The sequence below is a fragment of the Perkinsus marinus genome (assembly GCF_000006405.1).
Source record: "Perkinsus marinus ATCC 50983 genomic scaffold scf_1104296929318, whole genome shotgun sequence".
NCBI lineage: Eukaryota > Perkinsozoa > Perkinsida > Perkinsidae > Perkinsus > Perkinsus marinus.
Window position 1 is genome coordinate 555,431 of NW_003216498.1, and position 19,963 is coordinate 575,393.

A 19,963-nucleotide genomic window follows, 5' to 3' on the forward strand; every position below is an offset into this window, starting at 1 on the left:
GGTTATGCCCTTGGTAAGCCTGTCAGATCAACACCCGTTGGCAAGGACGTGATCGAGCTCCTGTCTCACATTTTTGCAACCTTCCACACACACCCCTTGGTGCTGTGTACCGACGGGGGTTCGAATCTAGTGTCAGGGCAGGTCACGGATTTCTTGATGGGGTTTGATATTCTTCCGCAAATTACGGCAAAGAACACGTCTCTCAGCAACGGTCGTATCGAACGTCTTCACCGCACGATGGAAGAGTATTTGCGTTCGCACGTTCGCTGCGACCAAATAGCCTATGGCGTCTTCCATCGCACTGTTGCTGAGTTTTTGCGCATGTACAACACTACCCCTCTCCGAGGTGGTAAGAGTGCGCATGATAAGGTTTTCACTTTTCCGGCCAACTGCGACCGTTTTCGTCCAGTTCAAACGCGTCCGGAGTATGATCTCCTGTGTAAAGACCCGCGAGAGACCTGGGGTCCTGGTTTCCTGGTTGATAGTCCTGTGCTCTTGCGAGTCATGAGACCGACGAACAAGCTCTCGCGACGCTGGGTACCGGCAACCATAGCTGACCGTCTAGGGAAGAAGACTTACAGCCTCGTTGGTATGCCTGGTAAATTCGACCTCAAGGACCTCAAACCATTAGCTGATTCGCGTTTCGGAGACCCTTGAGGATTCCGTTTTTTTCCATCTTCCCTGTACATTCATTTCGCTTACTTTTCTCTGTTTTTTTTCTTCGAAGGAGGAAGGGTGAGTGGTACGCCAACAACTCACGAGATCATATCGCGCTCGTCATGAGAAGTAGCGCACGTCTGCGAGACACGTGAATCCACGTGACGTGACGTCCGCGGTGACGTGACACCTTTTCCGTCTTGCCTTCCTCCCTTCGTTCGCTCTCCTTCGCTCTTTCCAACCTTCCTCAAGGTTGTTGCGTTGTGGCAATTAACTCAGACCCAGCAGGTCCTACCATTCATCATCACTACAAACCCCCCCCCCTCTCCCCCACCTGTCCAGCTGTCATCGAGATGCCCTCCGCGACTGTTTCTAATGCCACTACTGCAGCTGAGGAGTCAATCTCGGCGACGACGTCCTCAGTAGGGAGGCCCATCTCGACGAAATCAGCGGTACTCCATCTCCTAGGAGATACAGAGCCACAGGAATCACTACAGGCGCGGTGAGCAGTCGTAATAGGGACGCTGAATATCACCTAAACACTGTACAGGTCGGAATTGTGTCGCGCGCCACAAAATTATCCTCACCTGTTCCTGGTCATCTGGAAATCCTTCCAGCCTTTCCCTAAGTTCTCTAAACTCTCTCAGCCATACCTCTACTTCCTCCGAGTCCCTAACGCCACTGCGATAATTCGCATGCACTATGGGAGTCTCGATGCAATCAAATGAGGCAAATGACGAAATCGAGCCACCTGAAAAACACACTGTCCATCACCCCATATTGGCAATGCCAATTTGGCATTGAGACCTATACGACGGTGATAACAAACTGTAACATGCAACAGCAGAATTCAATAAGCATTGCCTCCATCATCATCATCTTCGTCTTCTTCCTGTTCTGATGATAGCACTATAGAAGTCGCCTGCGGCCCCAAAGACCGCTGGTGAATGACTCGTTTAAGGTAATCGTTCGCATCCAGTGGCATCTCCTCAAAACACGACTTCTCCCCATGTCGCGGCTTATAGGGAGCCCCGACCACCTGCAAACGGGAAGTTTTGATACCACCTCGACGAGCCGAATTTCGTGGCGCGTGACAAATCCAACTCCCTACAGGTAATGCCCTTCTTCCCATCGTTTCCATCTCCTCTGCAACTCCCTCTCGCTGCTTTCCCCGACGACGCGTTTTACGCAATGACGGTGGTGACATTGGCAGCCCTTAAGACTATCCCTGCCCTCTCAGAACCTCCCAACCCAGGACCTCCAACAAGCATGAAAACAATGTACCAATTGTAAGTGAACGTCTCAAGTGAGTAATGATGGAAGTCAGTGATGGTATATATACGTCTAGGCCGGCATCCCCGCCAACCCTCCAGCTATCTTCACCACGAAGCCCACAGGTAATAGACGATTAAGATGCGGCCGTAACGTGAGGTAACTCTGCCGTATCATATTCACACTGCACTGCGACACCGCTGCCAACTACGAACAACAAGAACAACCCTTTCCAATACTACTAACCCGAGCCCTCCTACCGAGTCTAACGATGGCTTCTTGTCGACATTCATGGCATAAGCAACAGCTAGCAAAGCCCCAGCGGCTACAGCAGAAGGATTGCGAGAACCAATGAGACCGTACCGACCTGTGTAGATGTAGATCACAAATAGACCAACAATACAGTAGCAATTACCCGCTTGCATAGCTACATGGTCAGCTGCCTTTTCACATTCAGGTATACCCAGTCTATTGCAATAACGTGGCATGAACGTATCCCCAGCCACTGCTCCCAACCCCGCCACTTTAGCTCCTAATACCGCTCCTCCCCCTACTCCTGTACGAGCTTCCTGTACTGACGCCTTCTGGAGCATCTTCTCTAAACGCCAGAAGTTCTTTGCTACCTCCTTATCCTGTCAATGAAACCCCCATAACACAACTGGGATCTCACGGATCGCGAGGTGCACCAAAAGTCATAATGTAGCCTAATCTGTATAGGCCGACAATGACAACAAATGCCATCACGCATCGACCTCCCCATTTTCCCGAATTTGCTAATGCGACAAGCTCAGCGACTCTCACCCGAACTCAATAGCCCACACTTTCACGTTCACACTCTCATATAAAGTATAATCACCGAGTATACGGAATGTAGACCCGTATAACATCTCCGTAGTCATTGCCCGATCAAGCCCAGCAGCTAGCCTACCTTGACAGTTGGTTGTGCAGCACGTATCTCCTTGATACTCCTCCCCGCTCCCTCCTGCCTACATGCCATATACGTTACTGCCAACAGCCACGGATAATTCGTCTTCCCCTTCAGCAGTCCATTGTCGTCCATTTGCTTTAGTATCTACTACCACACCCCTCCATAACCTCACTAGCTTCGCTCCGCCTTCACCTGGCAGCATCTTGTGTATATATTGTCTGGTAAGGCCAGAGCATCCATGATATCCCTAAGTATCTTATGCCCTTTATTCAGCGTGCGGTCCACATTGTCACTATTAACGGCTATCATGTGGGTACGGGCTAATCTAGTATTACCAAATCCTGACCACAAAAAACGAGTTAACGGTGTCGGAATATATGTTCCCTGCCCTCAGCTGAGCATGAATTCGGGTAGAAGTGTACAGAAGCCAACCGCAAATCTCATATTGTCACCAACACATGTGTGTATCAACCCCCACTCACCGACACTAGTCCCGAGGCCTCCAGAGTGGAGCATGTTGTTGGTAGTGCCACCCACGCGGTTCCTGTCCGGGCCACTGCTGTCCGAAAATGTCCGCCATTCTTGGGAGTCATCAATACAGGACATTTCCAATATCAACCCACAATTACGGCAAATGACCGAACCTGCTCTTCCTTCAATACATCGTCAACATCATCACTACCAACACTACCTTGTGCATAGTCCACAACTATCTGAGTCTTCCCCTTGCATTCGGGGCACTCCATAATATCACGGGCTTGCACATTAGCCGACATCAGCTCACCCACAGAGAGGAAAGGAAGAACACAGAGAAACTAAACCAATGCTGGGAAATATGCACATGCTCAGCTACATATGTTATGCCTATACGGAAATTTCGGGAAAACTTTGGGAAATTCTACGGCAAGTCATGAGTGAACCTCCACAGTTGGTGAGGGAACTCCTGAGCTCGGCTGAGGAGGCCAAACAGGGAGTTGAGCTGTTCCTTACAATGCTATATTCAGCTATAAAGCGCCATATATCTCCTCTTAACACAACCACATCTAGAGTGATTTCAGGGGGGACTCCGGGAGCACGTTAACAGCGGGGTCGCAGTCTAATAACCATCGTGATTCTATGCAGATTTCTCGGGTACTTGTTCCGTCAAAAAGCATTTACATTTGCATATCCCATGGCTTGCCAAACCATGATACTCTATCAATACTATTACTACCAGATAGGATCCTCCAGGCGGAGGAGGCGAACATACATATTCCACTCGCCTCCCTCCATCATCACTCCTACCTCAACAAGTATAATAACAACTGCAACTCCGCCCTTCCCCCCTTCCCCTAAACCCAACGACACGATATGAATCACATTAGAAAAGTGACGAGAAGGCTGATCGATGGTGCTAGTTGGGGTGTTCAAGCAAGCTCGTATATCAATCAATAGCAGCAGCAGCTCAGCAGGCCTTCCACCAAATGATAAATACGAAGAATATCAGGAAGATCGCCATAGTCGCGTGCTTGCGTAACATCGCCTGAACAGGAGAATAGAATAATAACAACTATCTCCCCGAGAGTCCACGGATCACCTGCAGATTGATCATCCTAGCCTTCTTCGAAAAGGACTTGCTAGCATCCTTCAAGTCATTAGCCCTTCTACCAACATCCTCGAGCTTCTCTCCTGACCGACGCCAATCATTAACGACCCTCGACACGCCTTCCACAGATTGGCCAATATCCCTAGACTACCCCTCCAATACCCCTAGACTACCCCTACAATACCCCTAGACTACCCCTCCAATACCCCTAGACTACCCCTCCAATGCCCCCAGATTACCCCTACAATACCCCTAGACTACCCCTATAATACCCCTAGACTACCCCTCCAAAACCCCTAGACTACCCCTCCAATATCCCCAGATTACCCCTACAATACCCCTAGATTACCCATCAAATACCCCTAGATTACCCCTACAATACCCCTAGATTACCCCTACAATACCCCTAGATTACCCCTACAATACCCCTAGATTACCCCTACAATACCCCCCTCCCCCGCCTGCCATCCCTATTACCTCTTGTAAGTATATCATCAATATTCTTCTGCATGATGCTGTTAACCTCCGTAAGACTATCATTCAACCTATTCAGCGCACGAGTCGATGTAGGGTCCCTGTAATCATTCCGCCTCTTCGTAATCTGCCTATCTAAACACATCAACCACCACCAACTACTACTACGCCCCTTCTAGCTTCGCTCCGCCGCCCTACCAAAAGATATGAAATGATAAGGCTTGGTGATGGCCTCTATATGCTGTCGGTAGTCCAGACTATCAGTAGTACCGAACTCCCTTGCCAACTCCTCCACAAAGGCTTGTCGAATTTCCTACCAGACTCATTAACAGCAGCTACAACGACGATAGTAGTAGTAGGGCATACCTCTAAAAACGAGAAGGCCAACTTCTTTGGATACCTCTGATCGCACAGCGTCATGTACACTATACCGCCGTCCGTAATGTAGCTAACAACAACAACAACAACAACACAACAACCATTTGCCTAGCGGAGCGAAGCTCGGTACTTACTGGAAAACATACGCCCCTGTATCGATCGAACACTGAGGTGGGAATGTATTCATATGACGAAGTAACTGCTTCGCCTGAAGACCAAGGCGTTCTAGGCGAGGATCAGGGGGGACTATTCTATTACCTGTTGCTTGTACTTTGCCATAGTCTGTCCTTCCTTCCCACCATCCCAGGTCTCCGTGAATATGAGCCCATCCGATACGCGCGCTATGAATGTTAAGTCGCACATATTACAACAGTGAGAAACTACCCCTGCAAGCCCAAGGCATCCACATAGACTAGGACCCTCAGGTCTCCCTATACAGGTGCGTACTCACAAATCTACCAACCCAACAGAGACCTTTCCTCAGCTGCTCCGGAACGGTCCACTGCGAACCCCTAGGAACTATAGCATATGACAAGTATGCAGAGACCTGCTCGGTCCGACACGGCGTTACAGTAACAATGGGTTGGTTATGAACAACTACAGTCTACAAGGAGCAACCACTGTGGTAATTAGGGCAGTTGTGCTGTACAGAGAAGGCCTCTCATAGTGCCTACACCCATCCAACGACTAGCGACAGGACGTCCACATCGACTCACTGACGCTGTATCTGATAGTCTTTACTACCAATACTATCCATCTAAGCTGTTCACATATCTACGGCAAGTTGTGGCCGAAATGGTAGGTACGTATATCTAGAACGCGTCCAAGTCTGTAGTGACTACGACGCATCCCCCATACCACATCTCGAGATAATATTGATAGCTAGGAAAACTAAAAATGAGAGGCGGCAAACCGACCCAAGGCAATGCCATAGAACAAAACCTATCTATAACCATCAATGACCAGCGCTCCTTGCTCCCTCCACTTCTTTATCCACATAATGTACAATAGAGTATATTCTACCACTACCCAGACTGCAAGGCCTCTCATAAGCTGTCCAAGTACACCTACAGTGTCGGGGAGCTCTGAGAATCTCCGTGGTGAAACCCGTTAGCGGCTAACGGTTAGCCATTGCATCAGTCCTTAACCAAGGCATTCATATTTTCGAAGTCGTTTTCCTCGCCTAATTCACAACAGTAGAACTACCTCCGCGTTGGATCGAACTAGCCTCCTCCACCACTCCCTACTAGTATTACAAAACAGTTATGAAGCTGGTGACCAGCAACTAGTCATCTCCAAAGAGGAGACTTATCCGTGCCTGACTTCATGATAGACAAACCGCGTCACCTGCTGCTCGACAACGTAGGAATATACGCTCGATTCCATCAACTAAGTTTACATACAAATTTTGGTAGAAATGTACAGAAACCGACGAGAACTTCCCAAGAATTTCCAATATTGTCACCAACACATGAAGTTGAACATGTGTATATTTCCTCACGCTGCTAATCGACTCGTATACTCAGCTCATGTCCCACAAGATCCCACTAAGAGATTAAGGTTGGCGGCATGCTAAGTATTACAAAATTGGAGAATAATTATGGCTAGAAAGTACCCAAAAGTCGCGAAAAAGGCAGAAAGCGCCTTGCCGGATTTGAACCTCCGCGGGAAAACCACGATGGGTTTTGAACTCGAGCGGAGCCATTGAGCGAAGAAATGCTACTGCGAAAAGTCCCTCCTGAGGCCGCGAGGGGGAAGTCCAAAAGTGCCCTTATGAAATCACCTACTTAGGGGAGTGGCTTCTTTTGCCTTATAGAAAAAAAGTGATATGACCTTATCGTTCCAACGAGGAGGTGTGGGTCCATCTGAAAATTTGCGAGGATTATAATTGTAGTCGGTATTGTTGCATAAACACTCTATGCCTGTAGCAACAGCTGCTACTGCGAGTCAAGGCGAGGAGGACCTTAACCGTTTTCAAAGCACAACTGTTGCTGATAAGGACTGTAATACTCCATAGGAACGGCATTGCGCACGAAAGCTCCTTGGCACGCTAGATAGGGACGGTCTTAGTGGAGGCGAACTTAATTCCTACCGTTCTACGACCCAATGTTCATCTTTTTCATCAGGTCTCCCCTCAGGAATGGATGGTCATGCAGAGAGTGACGAAGCTCTTCGACGGAATAGCACAACAGCGTCAGTATCATCAGGGTAATATCCTTCACTTCAATCACGAGCGTTTCCTGTGGTGAGCGGTTACTGTTACTTGGGCCGTGTTGAGCGGCTAATCGTGTCACCACTGGACTTGGTCATTTTTATCAGTGCTGGAAGCATGTCTAGCATGGAGGACGGCCGATCGCTCTCACCGATAGATGAACCCACAGCTGTTGCCACCTCTCTATTGGCCAACGTTAAAGAGATCAACAGAGTTCGACAACAGGTAGAGTTACGGTATTACCGATAAAGCCTTGCTGTAAACGCGAATCTATTCACAATGAGTAACCCTTCTGGCTGAGTCTGGGATGTATCACAGCAGATGGTACTTGCAACACTCTTCTGTTGCTCCTCTCGACCGTCCTGGCCCTTTCGATGTATTCCTCATTACATTCACTATTCAGACCGCGAAGAGCCTTTCCATAATAGCTGAGGCCTATGATAATTACAAACCCGAGGAGCTCTGCCTGGCGTTCAATGGAGGTACTGCAGTTGCTCTTGCTGTGGTTGTCCATTCATGCATCGGTCACCGTTGTTTTGGCAGGTAAAGATTGCACCGTTTTACTCCATATGGTTGACCATGTTTTTCGGCAGAAGCACAGTGAGGGAGTGCCTCTGAGAACTTTGTAATTGTCGGCCATGAAAGTGATCGTGAGTTTGCGGATATTCTTTCTGGTAGGTATATAGCAGACCCCAAAAACGACACTTTTGAGGAAGTGGAGAGTTTTATCGAGGACATGCAGAAAGTGTATAACCTGGACATCATGCGGGTATAGTAAATGAGGAGTCATGGGCTGTTAGGTATATCATCTATCAGGTTGTTGGCGGTGTAAAAGTAGGACTTGAGCGGATAAAGGAGGAGCATCCTGAGCTCAAGGCAATATTCATGGGGAGTCGGTCTACAGGTAAGGACGTACTCGTACAGTGTGAGAGGAACGCCAGTCAGATCCCTTCTGTGGCGATTTAACAGCATTTGCGAAAACGACAGAAGGGTGGCCGGAGTTCATGCGGGTAAACCCTATCTTGGACTGGACCTATAGTGATGTATGGAACTACTTGGAGTTGTGAGCAGTAGTTTGTGCATCACTGCTCTTTACTCGGCTTTGTCAGGTATGGTGTGAAGTACTGCAAGTTGTACGGACATGGTTATACCAGTATTGGTCGTAAGAGCGATACCATTCCGAACCCAGACCTCGCAATGCGAGATGGTGAGATGGCTTGTTCGTTCTTAGTTTCGCTGTCTATGGGAGCTATTGATACTCAGGTGACGGTCGTGTTTATTATAAGCACGCGAGAGAGCTCGAGGACGAATCTAGGGAGCGTTGCGGCCGATACGTCAAGCAGCGATAATGTGGTGTATCTAATAACTGTTGTCCTTCCTTCCTACCCGACACAATTTGTCTATATATGTCCTCGCTGTAGCCAATATTAGTACTCACCCTTTACTGAAGGGCCTCCGTTCACTGAAATTTAATGGTAATCTTGAGTTCATCCAGTACATGGAACGCGGTGCTCAGACAGCTGTTAATAACTGAACCCTAAGTAGTAGCGGATGAGCTCAGATGAGCAACGTCGCGTACAAGTTGGAGACTTGTTGTGGACTATGACAAAAACTCAGTTGATAGAACTGCAGAATGAGATGTGAAGAATAAAGAATATAAGTAGCAGAAGATTTCTGGATAGCGAAGGCAATAGCTTTGACTAGAACCACTACATCGTACAACTCCAAATCGCAGATTCTTGAGATGGCGACCTTGGTTTGACGGGTGAGCACTACTATTGGGATTGCATTACTGAGTACTGTTTGGAACCAAACCAAGCTTGCATTTCCTAGGTTACTCGCGGAATAGTCTCGTTTCTCGGAAGGTAACTCGCGAGCAGATCGTTCGAGGTTGTTATAACACCTCTACGAACTTACCTAAACAGTCGTTGGCAGAGACAGTTCCTTGCATGGAGACGGTGTAATACAATCCGGCAATCGCAACTTTTTGCTGATATTGCGGATTTGCCAAGTGCTATAATTTCTGACAGTCTCACTTTTTTGCCCTTTTGTATGTGCTGCTTTCTCAGTTACAAAGTAGCAACCCCATTTACACCTTAGCAATTTCTGGTATAGGTTTTAGCAACCAAATGTTGAAAGTAGCAAATTCAAAAGTGTTTTCCAGCAAGTCGCTCTCCTTTGCTCCTTTTTTGCTGCATTGTATATTCCCCCGGGGTGTTTTACACGCTGGCACTGTTGCCCAAGTGTGCTTCGCCCGCACGTTTTCGTTATTTTGGCAAGTTGTGCTCATTTGCTGTTAAATATGTTTCGCGTTGTAATTATGTAGTCTGGCACCTTTTAAGGTTCGCTCTTGTGTGATGTTCCTGCATAAAATATACAAATTGGCAGTTGCCGGTATGTGACAACGCTGCGCTACTTTTATGTTTCGGCTATTTGCTTTCTTGTAACTCACGCCCTGCGGGAATATATACTAGCGTTTTGCTCACTCGCTCAAACTGCGTCTCTGTTAGCGTTATTAGCAAACCTGCCCTTTTGCATTATTCGTACGAGTAATATACAATCGAGCAAACATAGTTATGGGATAGCATTTCTCGTTCGATTACGGTATTGCGTCTTATATCCATTCTGGTGCATGTTCATGCCCTGTGCACTTACTAAGTATCTATCAGAGGTGTCACACCTCGTGTCTCACTTAGTACCGGATCAAAGCGTGATAGCACTCTAGTGAGATATATCATTCAGTCTGAAGACAGCGCGAGTTATGATCAATGCTGAATACCAAAAACATGATTGCTCTTGCATGTCGCGTTTGAATCAGATGAGATAACAGTTAAATTGAGTCCCCATCTTCGAGTATCCACTCTCTTTTTGCATCGTATCAATTGTGTCTCATGGTTCACTACGATCGTACGTATTGACGACTCAACAATACTCAGAAGTTAAATCCTTAAGTAGGCATTAGGTAAGTATTACGGGCAACTTTGACATTCTACACGAGAAACGTTCACTCATGGACAGTGTCATTCATCAGAGTGCTTTCGTGGAGCTATTATTATGGACTGTGCAGAGGTGTCGAAGAATTGTACAGGGGTAACGCAACACGGACAGAATTACTAAATATGAACTCTACAGCCCTCCGCACACAATATTCACTCCCGGGCACCACTAAAGGGCCTTCATAGAGATACTATCAAGGGTTGCATGAGAAGCATATTGAGAAACGTCCAAATTTTTCTCTACCAATCACCGAGACAGCTACTATACCGTAGCAGCTACAACAGCTGGGCACCACTGAGGTGCCTACCTTACTGCGAGTGCGTACATGGTCGCTAGTCTCCAGTGATGGGAGAAACTACTTCGATTCTCCACGCTCGTCCTCTTTCGACCGCTTCTGCTGCAATTCTTTTGCCGCGTGGCTCTCATACTCCTCCACCAATAAAATAGCATTGTTGTTAGGCGAGTACTTTCGCACTATCTCCTCACATCTGGTACCTCGGGAGAACTTGTTCAGCGCCGGGTAGATGCGGAGTGCTAACTTAGCACCGCTAAGCCAGCCTGCCTCTTTCCTCGATAATTTCGATGTTCGCGAGGGGCATCTTTCTGCAATGACCAGTATTTGCTCAGACCACCGAAGAGCATAATAGGCCACGTAAGGATCAGGATGCGAGTATGAAAGCCACGACATCTAGCATGGGCATCACTGGGGTGCCTGCAATACAGCACTGCATTGCAGATGAGTGATCCACGTTAATCCAAATAAGTGATCTCGGATCACTCAGTAAGAGTGATTCCGCCCAATACGAAATACCACGTAAACACAAATCCTCTCCCTCGTCCTTCTGTGACCATGTGCGAACTGCAATGATGTGGAAAATATGAAAATCCAACGAACCCTTAACGAATCTAAGTCTTTACTAACGACCTACTACCACTTACAATAGTCCATCCATCATTCTCCCAGTGCTGCGACTATACTTATCTATATCGACAGAACCAAAGAACTTTGCAAAATAGCCATCACTCAGAGACTTCGAAACTATAATGCAATGCTCAACACAATGACCAACAACCCACCAAGGTTCGACTCTCGCGTGCGAAATTTCAATTTCTTCTTCCGATTGTAGAACAGCAAAAATTTGCTCCATTGCGGGGTTGCCCATTCGTAAAGCGGCAAATTGCTCCTCTGAAAAGTAGCAATTTGCTCACTAGTAGAAGGAGCAATTTATTGGTTTGCCACTTTTTCGAGCAAAACTGCTCAATTTTGTTACATAGTAGCACTTCACATAGCGGCAACTTTTATACATTGTAGCAACTTTCTGAAATATAAACAAGCAAACGATATTCATTCGAGCAGTTTCTGTTATACAATACGGCAAATTTGCGTATTTGTAAAGTGCATTTTGCTACTTTGCTCTTCTGTATATCAGCCATAGCGTTTTTACACACTAGCACAACAGCAAAAGCCGCAGGGAATATACATTCCAGCTAATTGGCACTTTTTTGCTATTTGCTCCTTTGCTATTTTGTAACTGAGCCCATGGAGATAGTACGGGTGAGAGTGTTGATGACGATAATGTGGAGATTGGAAGAAGACTGAAGTAGTGGCGGTCGGCCATTGGCGATACAAGTTGTATCATACAACGGTACAAGAATGGGCGAGGGTCTCGATAAAAAAAGGGAGGAAAAAAGAATTCGACACACTGAATTTCCTCCATCGCATCCAACGTACATGTAGCGAATACCATATAAGGCTCTTAGGAACTGTCGCTCCTCTCTGGTCTCTTGTCTTCTGCATCATCGTCGCTGGGTTCATCACGAGTTGTGTTGACTCTCCTCAAGTCTTGGGTGTCTCATATACTTTGCCGTTTGGTTGAATCCAGAATCAACGTTTCGTATGACATCCCCGTTCTTGCTGTCATTCTTTACCATCGTATCTTCTACTCGTTATAATTTTGTATGATGGATGAGTGGTATCTTATCTAAGTATGGCCAGATTCGCCGATTGGTGCTAGTCTGAAGCACTGCTTATTAGCGTTCTCATTTACTCTATGGGCCTTCTCATTTGTCAAAGGGCTAAGCCTCTCCTGCCGTGACCTCGGTATCACCGATTTGAAGCTCCTCCTTCGACTCAGTCTTTTGTTCTTGCGACTCTCCATATGGCTTTGTGACTGCTGTCGGTCGACCTTTTAGTCAAGCTTCCTAGGCCATCGCCAAGAGTCCTCTTCAGTTCTCGGCTTTGAGGTTGGTCGATTCGCATCGGATCCTGCGTTGTCGAATCTGGACATGCGCCCGCGAGCTTTCCTATGTAGGTGTGAACAAGTCTTGGCCCCTTAAAGGTTGATTCCCAGATCATTCGCATACGCAAGTTCATGATCCACCGCCCGTGAAAGCTACGACATTAACCCAACAGCTGTTCATTGATAGACAATGAGAGACCGATCATCAAGATAGAATATTTCACCCGGAGGCGAAATTCAGCAATCGAAGTTGTAGTTGAACAATTCGGGTTCGACATCATCGATATCGAACGAACTTAATATTCTGGAAAGCGTTGAATACCAATGATAGACCATACAGAGCCCGACACTGTCAGGCGGACAGTAATGGTATAAATGCCATTTTAGGCTTCTACCGAGGGTAGCAAAAAAATTCACCATCTGAATACTATCGCCGACACTAACTCATTCCTATTCATGTTGCTCATATAAACTCGTTGGGAATTCCTGTTGCACAATGTGCATAGCAAAGATCTATTTTGTAGGAGGATTCGGAACAGCCGACGGTTGATTGTCAACGCCTGCGCGGGCGTGCTTTCTGTAATAAAAGTACGCCTGGATTTCCTCAAATGTCTTCCCTTTCGTTTCCGGGACCATAAATAGGACAAACAATACCATTATGAGACACATTCCAGCGAAGAGCCAGAAGACTCCATAAAAAGTTATAGCGCCCCTGAGTTGATCCAGGAACTGAGTGACGATGAAAGAGCAAAGCCAGTTGGTCATAGTAGCGATAGAAGCAGCCAGACCCCTGACTTTGTCGGGAAATATTTCAGCCATGATAAGCCATGGTATAGCACCAACACCAAGGGAGAAGGTCGCAATGTAGCCGTAGGCTGCAGTAATTGCCAACCATCCGACATTCTCGTTACCAGAGACATCATTCAGATAGAAGAATATACCTTCGCATATTGCGCTGATGCACATGCCCGAGGCCGCGGTGACGAGGAGGACTCTCCTACCAAGCTTATCAACAACCAATACAGCGACGATAGTTACGCCGACTTGTACGGCCATAACACTCAGTGCCACTTCATTGCGGTTATCGATACCTGCAGCTTGGAAGATAGAGGTCTGGTAGAAAATAATAGCGTTGACACCAGAGAACTGTTGCAGTACTTGCAACATGATACCAATGAAGAGCTGCATTCTACATTCATTCAAAGCTCTCAAGGATTTCATGACAGAACCTTTCTCGTTAGCCTCGTTAGCCTTCGCAGACGTGATAGCGTCAAGGGCCATGAGCTCAGCCTTCACCACGGGATCATTCTCGTCGCCTCCACGTAGTTTGATAACGATAGCCTTGGCTTCTTCGTTACGGGAGTTTTCAGCCAGTCGGCGTGGGGATTCCGGAACAAAGAACATGCATATCCCAAGAAGTGCCGCTGGAATGATGTAGACGAAGCTAAGGATCCTCCAATTACAGAATGTTCTAGATGTGGCATTTGGATCGAGTGATTCCGCTTGAGTGCGGAAGGCCAACCCGAGGAGATACGCCAGCAGGATGCCAATAGTAATGCCAAGCTGGTTGCAAGCTCCGAACAGGCCACGGTACTTGGTAGGAGAAATCTCACCAATATAAGTAGGGACACTGAAAGAGCTTAGACCGAGGGCAATTCCCACAACGCCACGAGCTACGATCAGCTGCCAGGCTGTACGGGCCAGACCAATCCATAAGAAGGCCAAGAGGAATAGAGGGGAAGCCCCTATGAGGCTCCATTTACTACCAAACTTATGATTAACAGGCCCGCCAGTCAGCGAGCCGATGATTGCACCGATATTGATCAGGGAACCGAAGAGGGAAGCCTCGTTACTGGTACGAAAGACGAAAAGGTCGGATCCCGCACCGATCGGAACATGATCCCCATCGGGCGTTGTTACACTGTCTTTCATAGTATCAATCGCCGGTCCAGAAAAGCCTAGAGACAGGCCGAAGAGCAGCGCCCCGAATAGGGATGCTCCCACAGATAGAGCAGCGCAGAAGTGCTTCATAGCAACAAGTTGCTCGCGGTGCTAACAGTCCTCTCAGATGTTCGCGTGCTACATTTTTCGCTACGCCCACAAATCCATAGGACTCATGCATCTGCGGCCGCTATTTTCTCTGCAACTCCGATCGCAGCCTACTATGACAGGTCGAATATCAGAGAAGAAGGCACGGTTGGCCGACCTAAAATCTTCACAACCGGGCGCCAACATCCACGCAATCGTCACAGCACGCAAACGCATAGCTAATAGAGTGGTTTCAGACTCGAGCCATTCGAATCGTGCAACAGAGGCGCAGTGTTATTGATTTCAGTGAAGTCTTGTGGCGCGTGGGAACCGCTGATTTGCGGTTGCAAAAGCGAATAATAGTCATCCATGTTGTCTTCAATGGCGCAGCAGACACAGACCGCTAGGGAACTTGAAAACTACTCGGAAATTCGGTTAAGTTGGCTGTTTAGAATTCGCGAGGTCGTGACTGAGATATCCCAGGAACATCTCAGTCTCCACCGATCACACTCATAACGATTCATGAACACAAAATCAACTAAACTTGATCGATAGGACCCAACGCAGAGTGAAAAGCTGGGGTGTCGTACATCACTACTGTACGATCCAGAACAACTTGAACTACCGCAAACTAGTCATCCGCCATGTGTTGAGAAAAGGGAAGAGAAAAAGTAGTCGCAGCGAATAAATCGAGTTGAAGGCCATTGCCACATCGCTCGTAATCGATTCAAGTTCAATCGACCGAGTGATGGGAGAAGCGAGCCTGGAGCTCGCAAGGTACAAGATGGCTATCAGAAATACTGCCAGGTCACAATGATAAGTCGATTGCCCATAACTGACAGAGGGAGACCTCGTAGTTACCATAGCATCGTTAGCTGGTGGTATTGCAGAGACAATGAGGGTCCACATTCGGTGGGCTGCAAGGTGGCAACGAGTAGAATCATCGTAGAAGGGATTATCATTGGAAGCATTCACAATGGATTGTCTCATCCCCAAGGCACACCCCTCTTTCCTTGCTACACTGAGTGGGGCAGACTGAGGAAAAGCATGTGGTCTCATCTACTGGGCGAGCTGGTCTTGCATCGCAACCTTGACCCTTGAGCATAACACCGATTAGCAGGAGAACGGCGCAGATAACTTTAAACATGGGAGTTCGAGAAGAACAAAAACTGAATCCCTGCGCATTCCATTCGTTCACACTCCGTGTAGTCTACGCGAACGGATCCAAGACTCACCTTCGAACGTACATAACCTATGTTCACATTACATCATACCCAATGTCACATTTATCATGGTTCTCAAGTATAACGTCTCTGATTCACATACGCCTACACACAGCTTCGTGGACGGGTTTACTCAAAATCATGATTGCGTGGTCAATTGGTACCATAGGAAGTCGATGCTAATGACTTTGGCAACACGATCCCAAAGGCAGATACCGGTATCAGATACACTAAGCTGCGGTCGACGAGGTTGGCAGGAATGCCAACGATAGACCTCAAGGCGATACCATGAAAGACTCTGAACGCAACCGCTCGTTTGGCGCTTTGGCGCATGCAGACATGAGCTAGGAGCCTCGCGCCAGTCATATACTGTCTATTCCGAACGCGCAGGAGAGCACAGTCAGACAACAACAAAAGGTAGCTGATGATGGCCGAACGGAGTCGATTTACATATAGCGAACAATCAACACAATGCAACTAGCAAACTGGGCAACAGGAGAACGGGAGCGGGCAGATCCTCCGACCACAGCTTGCATGCATGGCGTCGCGGCACGCACTGTGCGTGACGCACAGACATTCTTCAATTACGAAGACTACGAAGGAGACGGAGCTGTTAGTGCAAGTATCCCGAGTAACTGTCTCCTCATTCACACTGCTGGCACGAGATAGCGGCGACAACAAACGAGTGCAGCTGGCGAATCTAAGTTGCTAGCCAGCGCCGCTGCCTCAGCGGAATGTTGCACCTTATTGACCCAACGTGATAATCTTCACAACCGGGCGCCAACATCCACGCAATCGTCACAGCACGCAAACACACAGCTAGTGGAGTGGTTTCAGACTCGAGCCATTCAAATCGTGCAACAGAGGCACACTGTTATTGATTCCAGGAAAGTCTTGTGGCGCGTGGGAACCGCTGATTTGCGGTTGCAAAAGCGAACTATAGTCATCCATGTTGCCTTCAATGGCGCCGCAGACACAGGCCGCTAGGGAACTTGAAAACTACTCGGAAATGCTCGCCGGTTTCATATTTTCAATGTCGACTTTCCCGTACGTGTAGTCGTCCGTGAAGGTATTGCTATGTTTCAAATTACTCTCAAGGAGCCTTGCTCAGCTTCACTCGGCTCGAGCAAGGTTCTCATTACTTCCCGAGTTGGTTTATGTCTCCATGGAGGTGCTCTGTTATCAAGTTGATACATCTGCTGTGGGAATGTTAGCAATATTACATGATATAACTCGAGTCGCCTCGCAGTGTTGTATTAAGGCGAACATAAACGCTCGTTCATCCCAATGAAGGCTTCAACTGTGTGTGGGTTTGAGCGGAGGAGCACTGCATAGTGCGGAAGTGCTCTCTGTGAGAGTTGGACCGCGCTCCGCCTCATGAACGCGACTCATAGAAGATGCCATTAAGTCTCAAGGTCAACAACTAACCACTAAGGCATTAATCTGATGGCTATGGAGTCTTCTACGACTCAGACTTGAGATGTACGAATAAAAGACTGGCCATTGCTCGGCCCGAGCAAAAACACGCGTGCCCATGATTGCACGCAAGCACGCTGTGGCCGCCACAGTGTGGCGCACACAGTCTGTGCGTGAGGCCCACTATCGGCCATCCATCAAACCACACTATCATGGAGGTGGCATGATCTAACTTGATGCATCGTCATAGCAGTAGATTGGAAACAAGCAATGTGAGGCGGCATTCATAAGTACTTCCCGCTGAGCCACGTAAGTAACTATTCTTGGTAATCCTGGTGAAGTTGAAGATATTCTGGAATGTCACTTCGACCGAATAATCCCTATTGACACTCTGTATGGCTCGTGATAGATCTGAGCCATGTGATTACGGTGACGATCTCTCTGGTAGGTACCTCGGTTTCCTTTAATGTCGTTGTTGCCAACCTTCGTGTCAATTGCTGTCCTACTGGTCGCTCTAATCTTCGGTATATGCCTTACCTTCGATATGGAAGCTTCTCGAGGTTACTTGCCGATTCTTGCGAGAGCTGTTCTTAATAGCTGCCGACTATGCAATACTGTACATGAGAGGGATTACACCGAGGATGATATTCCCGATGATTTATCGGGTAAAGTGGTGCTCATCACAGGGGCCTCGAGTGGTGTTGGTTATGAGTCTGCCAGGATACTTGCCTCTCGTGGTGCTAAAGTGGTTCTGGGTATTCGAGGTGACCGAGAGAGGTTGGATAAAATAACCTCCTCTCTACTACTACTACCAGGTCTGGTCTTGGCCCCGGTGCCCTTGGACCTATCCAATTACGACACTATCAGAACTTTTGTGCGTTCAATTCCCTACGCTGGTATTGACCATTTCGATATCGTCATGTTAAATGCGGGCAAACGTCCAGATACATTCACCGCGAATGCTGGTGGTGTAGAGTGGATGATGGCGACACATCATCTTGGTCATGCTTATCTCTTCGAGTTACTCATGCCGATGATGTTAAAAGCACCCGGGCAGGTTCGAGTGGTCATCACTGCTAGCGTGGCCCATATGTGGGCCTATCCAGAAGGTATCCGCTATAATGTAACGGCAGACAACTTCGTGTCGAGTTCCGCCTACGGCACTAGCAAGCTCGCCAATATTCTCTATGGTCGTGAACTTGCGAAGCGGTTGGACAAGAGATACTCGAACAAGTTCATTGTGAACTCGATCAACCCAGGTGCGGTTCATACACAGTTCTCTTCATCTGTCAAGAAGTTCCCTACCTGGGTTGGTTACAATGCGACTCTCGGCGCAATGCCTCTACTCAGAGCCGCCGTTGACGCCAATGTTGTTACTGACGGGTGAGTTAAATACACTGTGGTTCATTTGTATTATAGTTCTCGTTGTAAGACGATAGACTTCCCGAATGTCCCCTATAACATTTCAACACTTCGGCTGGTTATTCTATCTAATTTTTCCCAGATACTATGTTCCCGTTGGTCTGCGCGCAGATTGGAAGCAAGATACAGCTCATTGGTGGACCTGTAACGAGACCATGCAGAAGGAGCTTTGGGACTGGACACGCGAGAAACTAAGGAAAGCTCACAAAGCAGTGAGTGGTAGTCGGCCTGTTGAGGAGTCGCTCATGCTCGATACCTTGTGAAATCGAGCTCAGTTTTTTTCGTAAAATGAATCACAAGTTAATGTCATGTGGATTCGAGGGTATTCATGGTTTTCGATGGGTTCTCGGGGGAAGGCATTGTCATTGTGGAATACTTTGTTATTTTCCCAAAATCTTCTTGCGCTTGCGTTAAACTATTCTGAACGGCTGTATCAGGCGTGCAATGGGATAATTTGTATGTCGGTTCCGGAGCTGTGAGATTAATTTTGCGATTATAGAAATCTCACGGAGGCCCGCATGGCGCAACGATGTTGTGCGCCTGTCAGGTTTTCGCGTATTTTTAGTGGCCTGAGTCTGTTACAGTGATCGTGTATTCCTCTGGTCGCCTGAGATCTTCTCCTATGGCTTCAACGGTAGCCTGTGGACGCGAGCGTCACTGGGAAGACAGCGACGCGCATGAGAGCACATGCATGCGCTGGTGCTCCTCTCAGTGTACTATAGTGATTATTGTGCATAGTCTCGGCCGACTCGCAATTTTTCGGCTCGCGCCTTGGGAAAACACTCCTTGTGGACACGGTGTCCGGGACACCAAATAAGCAGCCCCGGTCTTACATCGCGACTCGCAATTTGCGAGCCTCACAATAGAGCAGTGAAGTTACTCGTTCATTGATGAAGTCAATCATGCTACCGGCAGTAAATCAAAGAAAAAGCTGTTAGTCGGTAATCTACTTTCGGATGTAGTCGAGTCTATATGCTTCCCAATTCACTTGCTACCAGGGATGTACCAAGTCATATCGTGCATTTGGTGCAGACGTAACCACATCATGTCGATGGTGCCGCTGAGGGTGCCATGTTTGGATGCTCAGGGGTGATTCCACAACTTGAGGGTTCACTAAAAATTTTAGGCAGT

At 47.6% G+C, this 19,963-nt stretch overlaps 6 protein-coding genes across 6 annotated transcripts; 3 read left to right on the top strand and 3 right to left on the bottom strand.

Moving 5' to 3' along the window:
- Positions 1-156: 156 nt before the first annotated feature.
- On the top strand, positions 157-657 carry Pmar_PMAR012507 (hypothetical protein; the record flags this gene model as incomplete). The annotated part of the gene is made up of 1 exon (XM_002787684.1): positions 157-657. One exon carries the CDS (start codon positions 157-159, stop codon positions 655-657), a length of 501 nt encoding a protein of 166 aa, XP_002787730.1.
- A 1,307-nt stretch (positions 658-1,964) lies between these two features.
- On the bottom strand, positions 1,965-3,666 carry Pmar_PMAR012508 (Transcription initiation factor IIB, putative). Its single transcript, XM_002787685.1, has 7 exons — positions 3,549-3,666; positions 3,340-3,501; positions 3,050-3,198; positions 2,858-3,001; positions 2,345-2,561; positions 2,190-2,296; positions 1,965-2,136 (listed from the first exon to the last, which is right to left on the bottom strand). Exons 1-7 carry the CDS (start codon positions 3,631-3,633, stop codon positions 2,002-2,004), a joined length of 999 nt encoding a protein of 332 aa, XP_002787731.1. The 5' UTR covers positions 3,634-3,666; the 3' UTR covers positions 1,965-2,001.
- Positions 3,667-4,212: 546 nt separating this feature from the next.
- Positions 4,213-5,681, bottom strand: Pmar_PMAR012509 (25.3 kDa vesicle transport protein, putative). Its single transcript, XM_002787686.1, has 7 exons — positions 5,553-5,681; positions 5,429-5,502; positions 5,283-5,364; positions 5,115-5,229; positions 4,920-5,051; positions 4,434-4,525; positions 4,213-4,379 (listed from the first exon to the last, which is right to left on the bottom strand). The coding sequence occupies exons 1-7, from the start codon at positions 5,655-5,657 to the stop codon at positions 4,302-4,304; spliced, it is 678 nt and encodes a 225-aa protein (XP_002787732.1). The 5' UTR covers positions 5,658-5,681; the 3' UTR covers positions 4,213-4,301.
- Positions 5,682-7,193: 1,512 nt separating this feature from the next.
- Pmar_PMAR012510 (FAD synthetase, putative) lies at positions 7,194-8,946 on the top strand. The gene is made up of 10 exons (XM_002787687.1): positions 7,194-7,297; positions 7,421-7,502; positions 7,614-7,731; positions 7,910-7,988; positions 8,050-8,131; positions 8,185-8,275; positions 8,323-8,410; positions 8,452-8,569; positions 8,616-8,713; positions 8,770-8,946. Exons 1-10 carry the CDS (start codon positions 7,213-7,215, stop codon positions 8,853-8,855), a joined length of 927 nt encoding a protein of 308 aa, XP_002787733.1. The 5' UTR covers positions 7,194-7,212; the 3' UTR covers positions 8,856-8,946.
- A 4,310-nt stretch (positions 8,947-13,256) lies between these two features.
- Positions 13,257-14,774, bottom strand: Pmar_PMAR012511 (hexose transporter, putative; the record flags this gene model as incomplete). Its single annotated transcript, XM_002787688.1, has 1 exon — positions 13,257-14,774. The coding sequence occupies one exon, from the start codon at positions 14,772-14,774 to the stop codon at positions 13,257-13,259; it is 1,518 nt and encodes a 505-aa protein (XP_002787734.1).
- Positions 14,775-17,876: 3,102 nt separating this feature from the next.
- On the top strand, positions 17,877-19,221 carry Pmar_PMAR012512 (restnol dehydrogenase, putative; the record flags this gene model as incomplete). The annotated part of the gene is made up of 2 exons (XM_002787689.1): positions 17,877-18,793; positions 18,915-19,221. The coding sequence occupies 2 exons, from the start codon at positions 17,877-17,879 to the stop codon at positions 19,093-19,095; spliced, it is 1,098 nt and encodes a 365-aa protein (XP_002787735.1). The 3' UTR covers positions 19,096-19,221.
- Between the last annotated feature and the right edge of the window lie 742 nt (positions 19,222-19,963).

What these genes read in the sequence shown, in the direction of transcription:
- Pmar_PMAR012508 (XM_002787685.1), bottom strand. Translation starts at nt 3,633, where the DNA reads ATGTCGGCTAATGTGCAAGCCCGTGATATTATGGAGTGCCCCGAATGC. An exon ending in AGTTGTGGACTATGCACAAG is followed by an intron (nt 3,502 to 3,548) that starts GTAGTGTTGGTA and finishes AAGGAAGAGCAG; the next exon opens with GTTCGGTCATTTGCCGTAAT. An exon ending in CTGCACAACCAACTGTCAAG is followed by an intron (nt 2,562 to 2,857) that starts GTAGGCTAGCTG and finishes TTTCATTGACAG; the next exon opens with GATAAGGAGGTAGCAAAGAA.
- Pmar_PMAR012509 (XM_002787686.1), bottom strand. Translation starts at nt 5,657, where the DNA reads ATGTGCGACTTAACATTCATAGCGCGCGTATCGGATGGGCTCATATTC. An exon ending in TTATCATTTCATATCTTTTG is followed by an intron (nt 5,052 to 5,114) that starts GTAGGGCGGCGG and finishes TGATGTGTTTAG; the next exon opens with ATAGGCAGATTACGAAGAGG. An exon ending in CTAGGATGATCAATCTGCAG is followed by an intron (nt 4,380 to 4,433) that starts GTGATCCGTGGA and finishes TCTCCTGTTCAG; the next exon opens with GCGATGTTACGCAAGCACGC.
- Pmar_PMAR012510 (XM_002787687.1), top strand. Translation starts at nt 7,213, where the DNA reads ATGCCTGTAGCAACAGCTGCTACTGCGAGTCAAGGCGAGGAGGACCTT. An exon ending in ACAGCGTCAGTATCATCAGG is followed by an intron (nt 7,503 to 7,613) that starts GTAATATCCTTC and finishes CATTTTTATCAG; the next exon opens with TGCTGGAAGCATGTCTAGCA. An exon ending in GTATGGAACTACTTGGAGTT is followed by an intron (nt 8,570 to 8,615) that starts GTGAGCAGTAGT and finishes CGGCTTTGTCAG; the next exon opens with GTATGGTGTGAAGTACTGCA.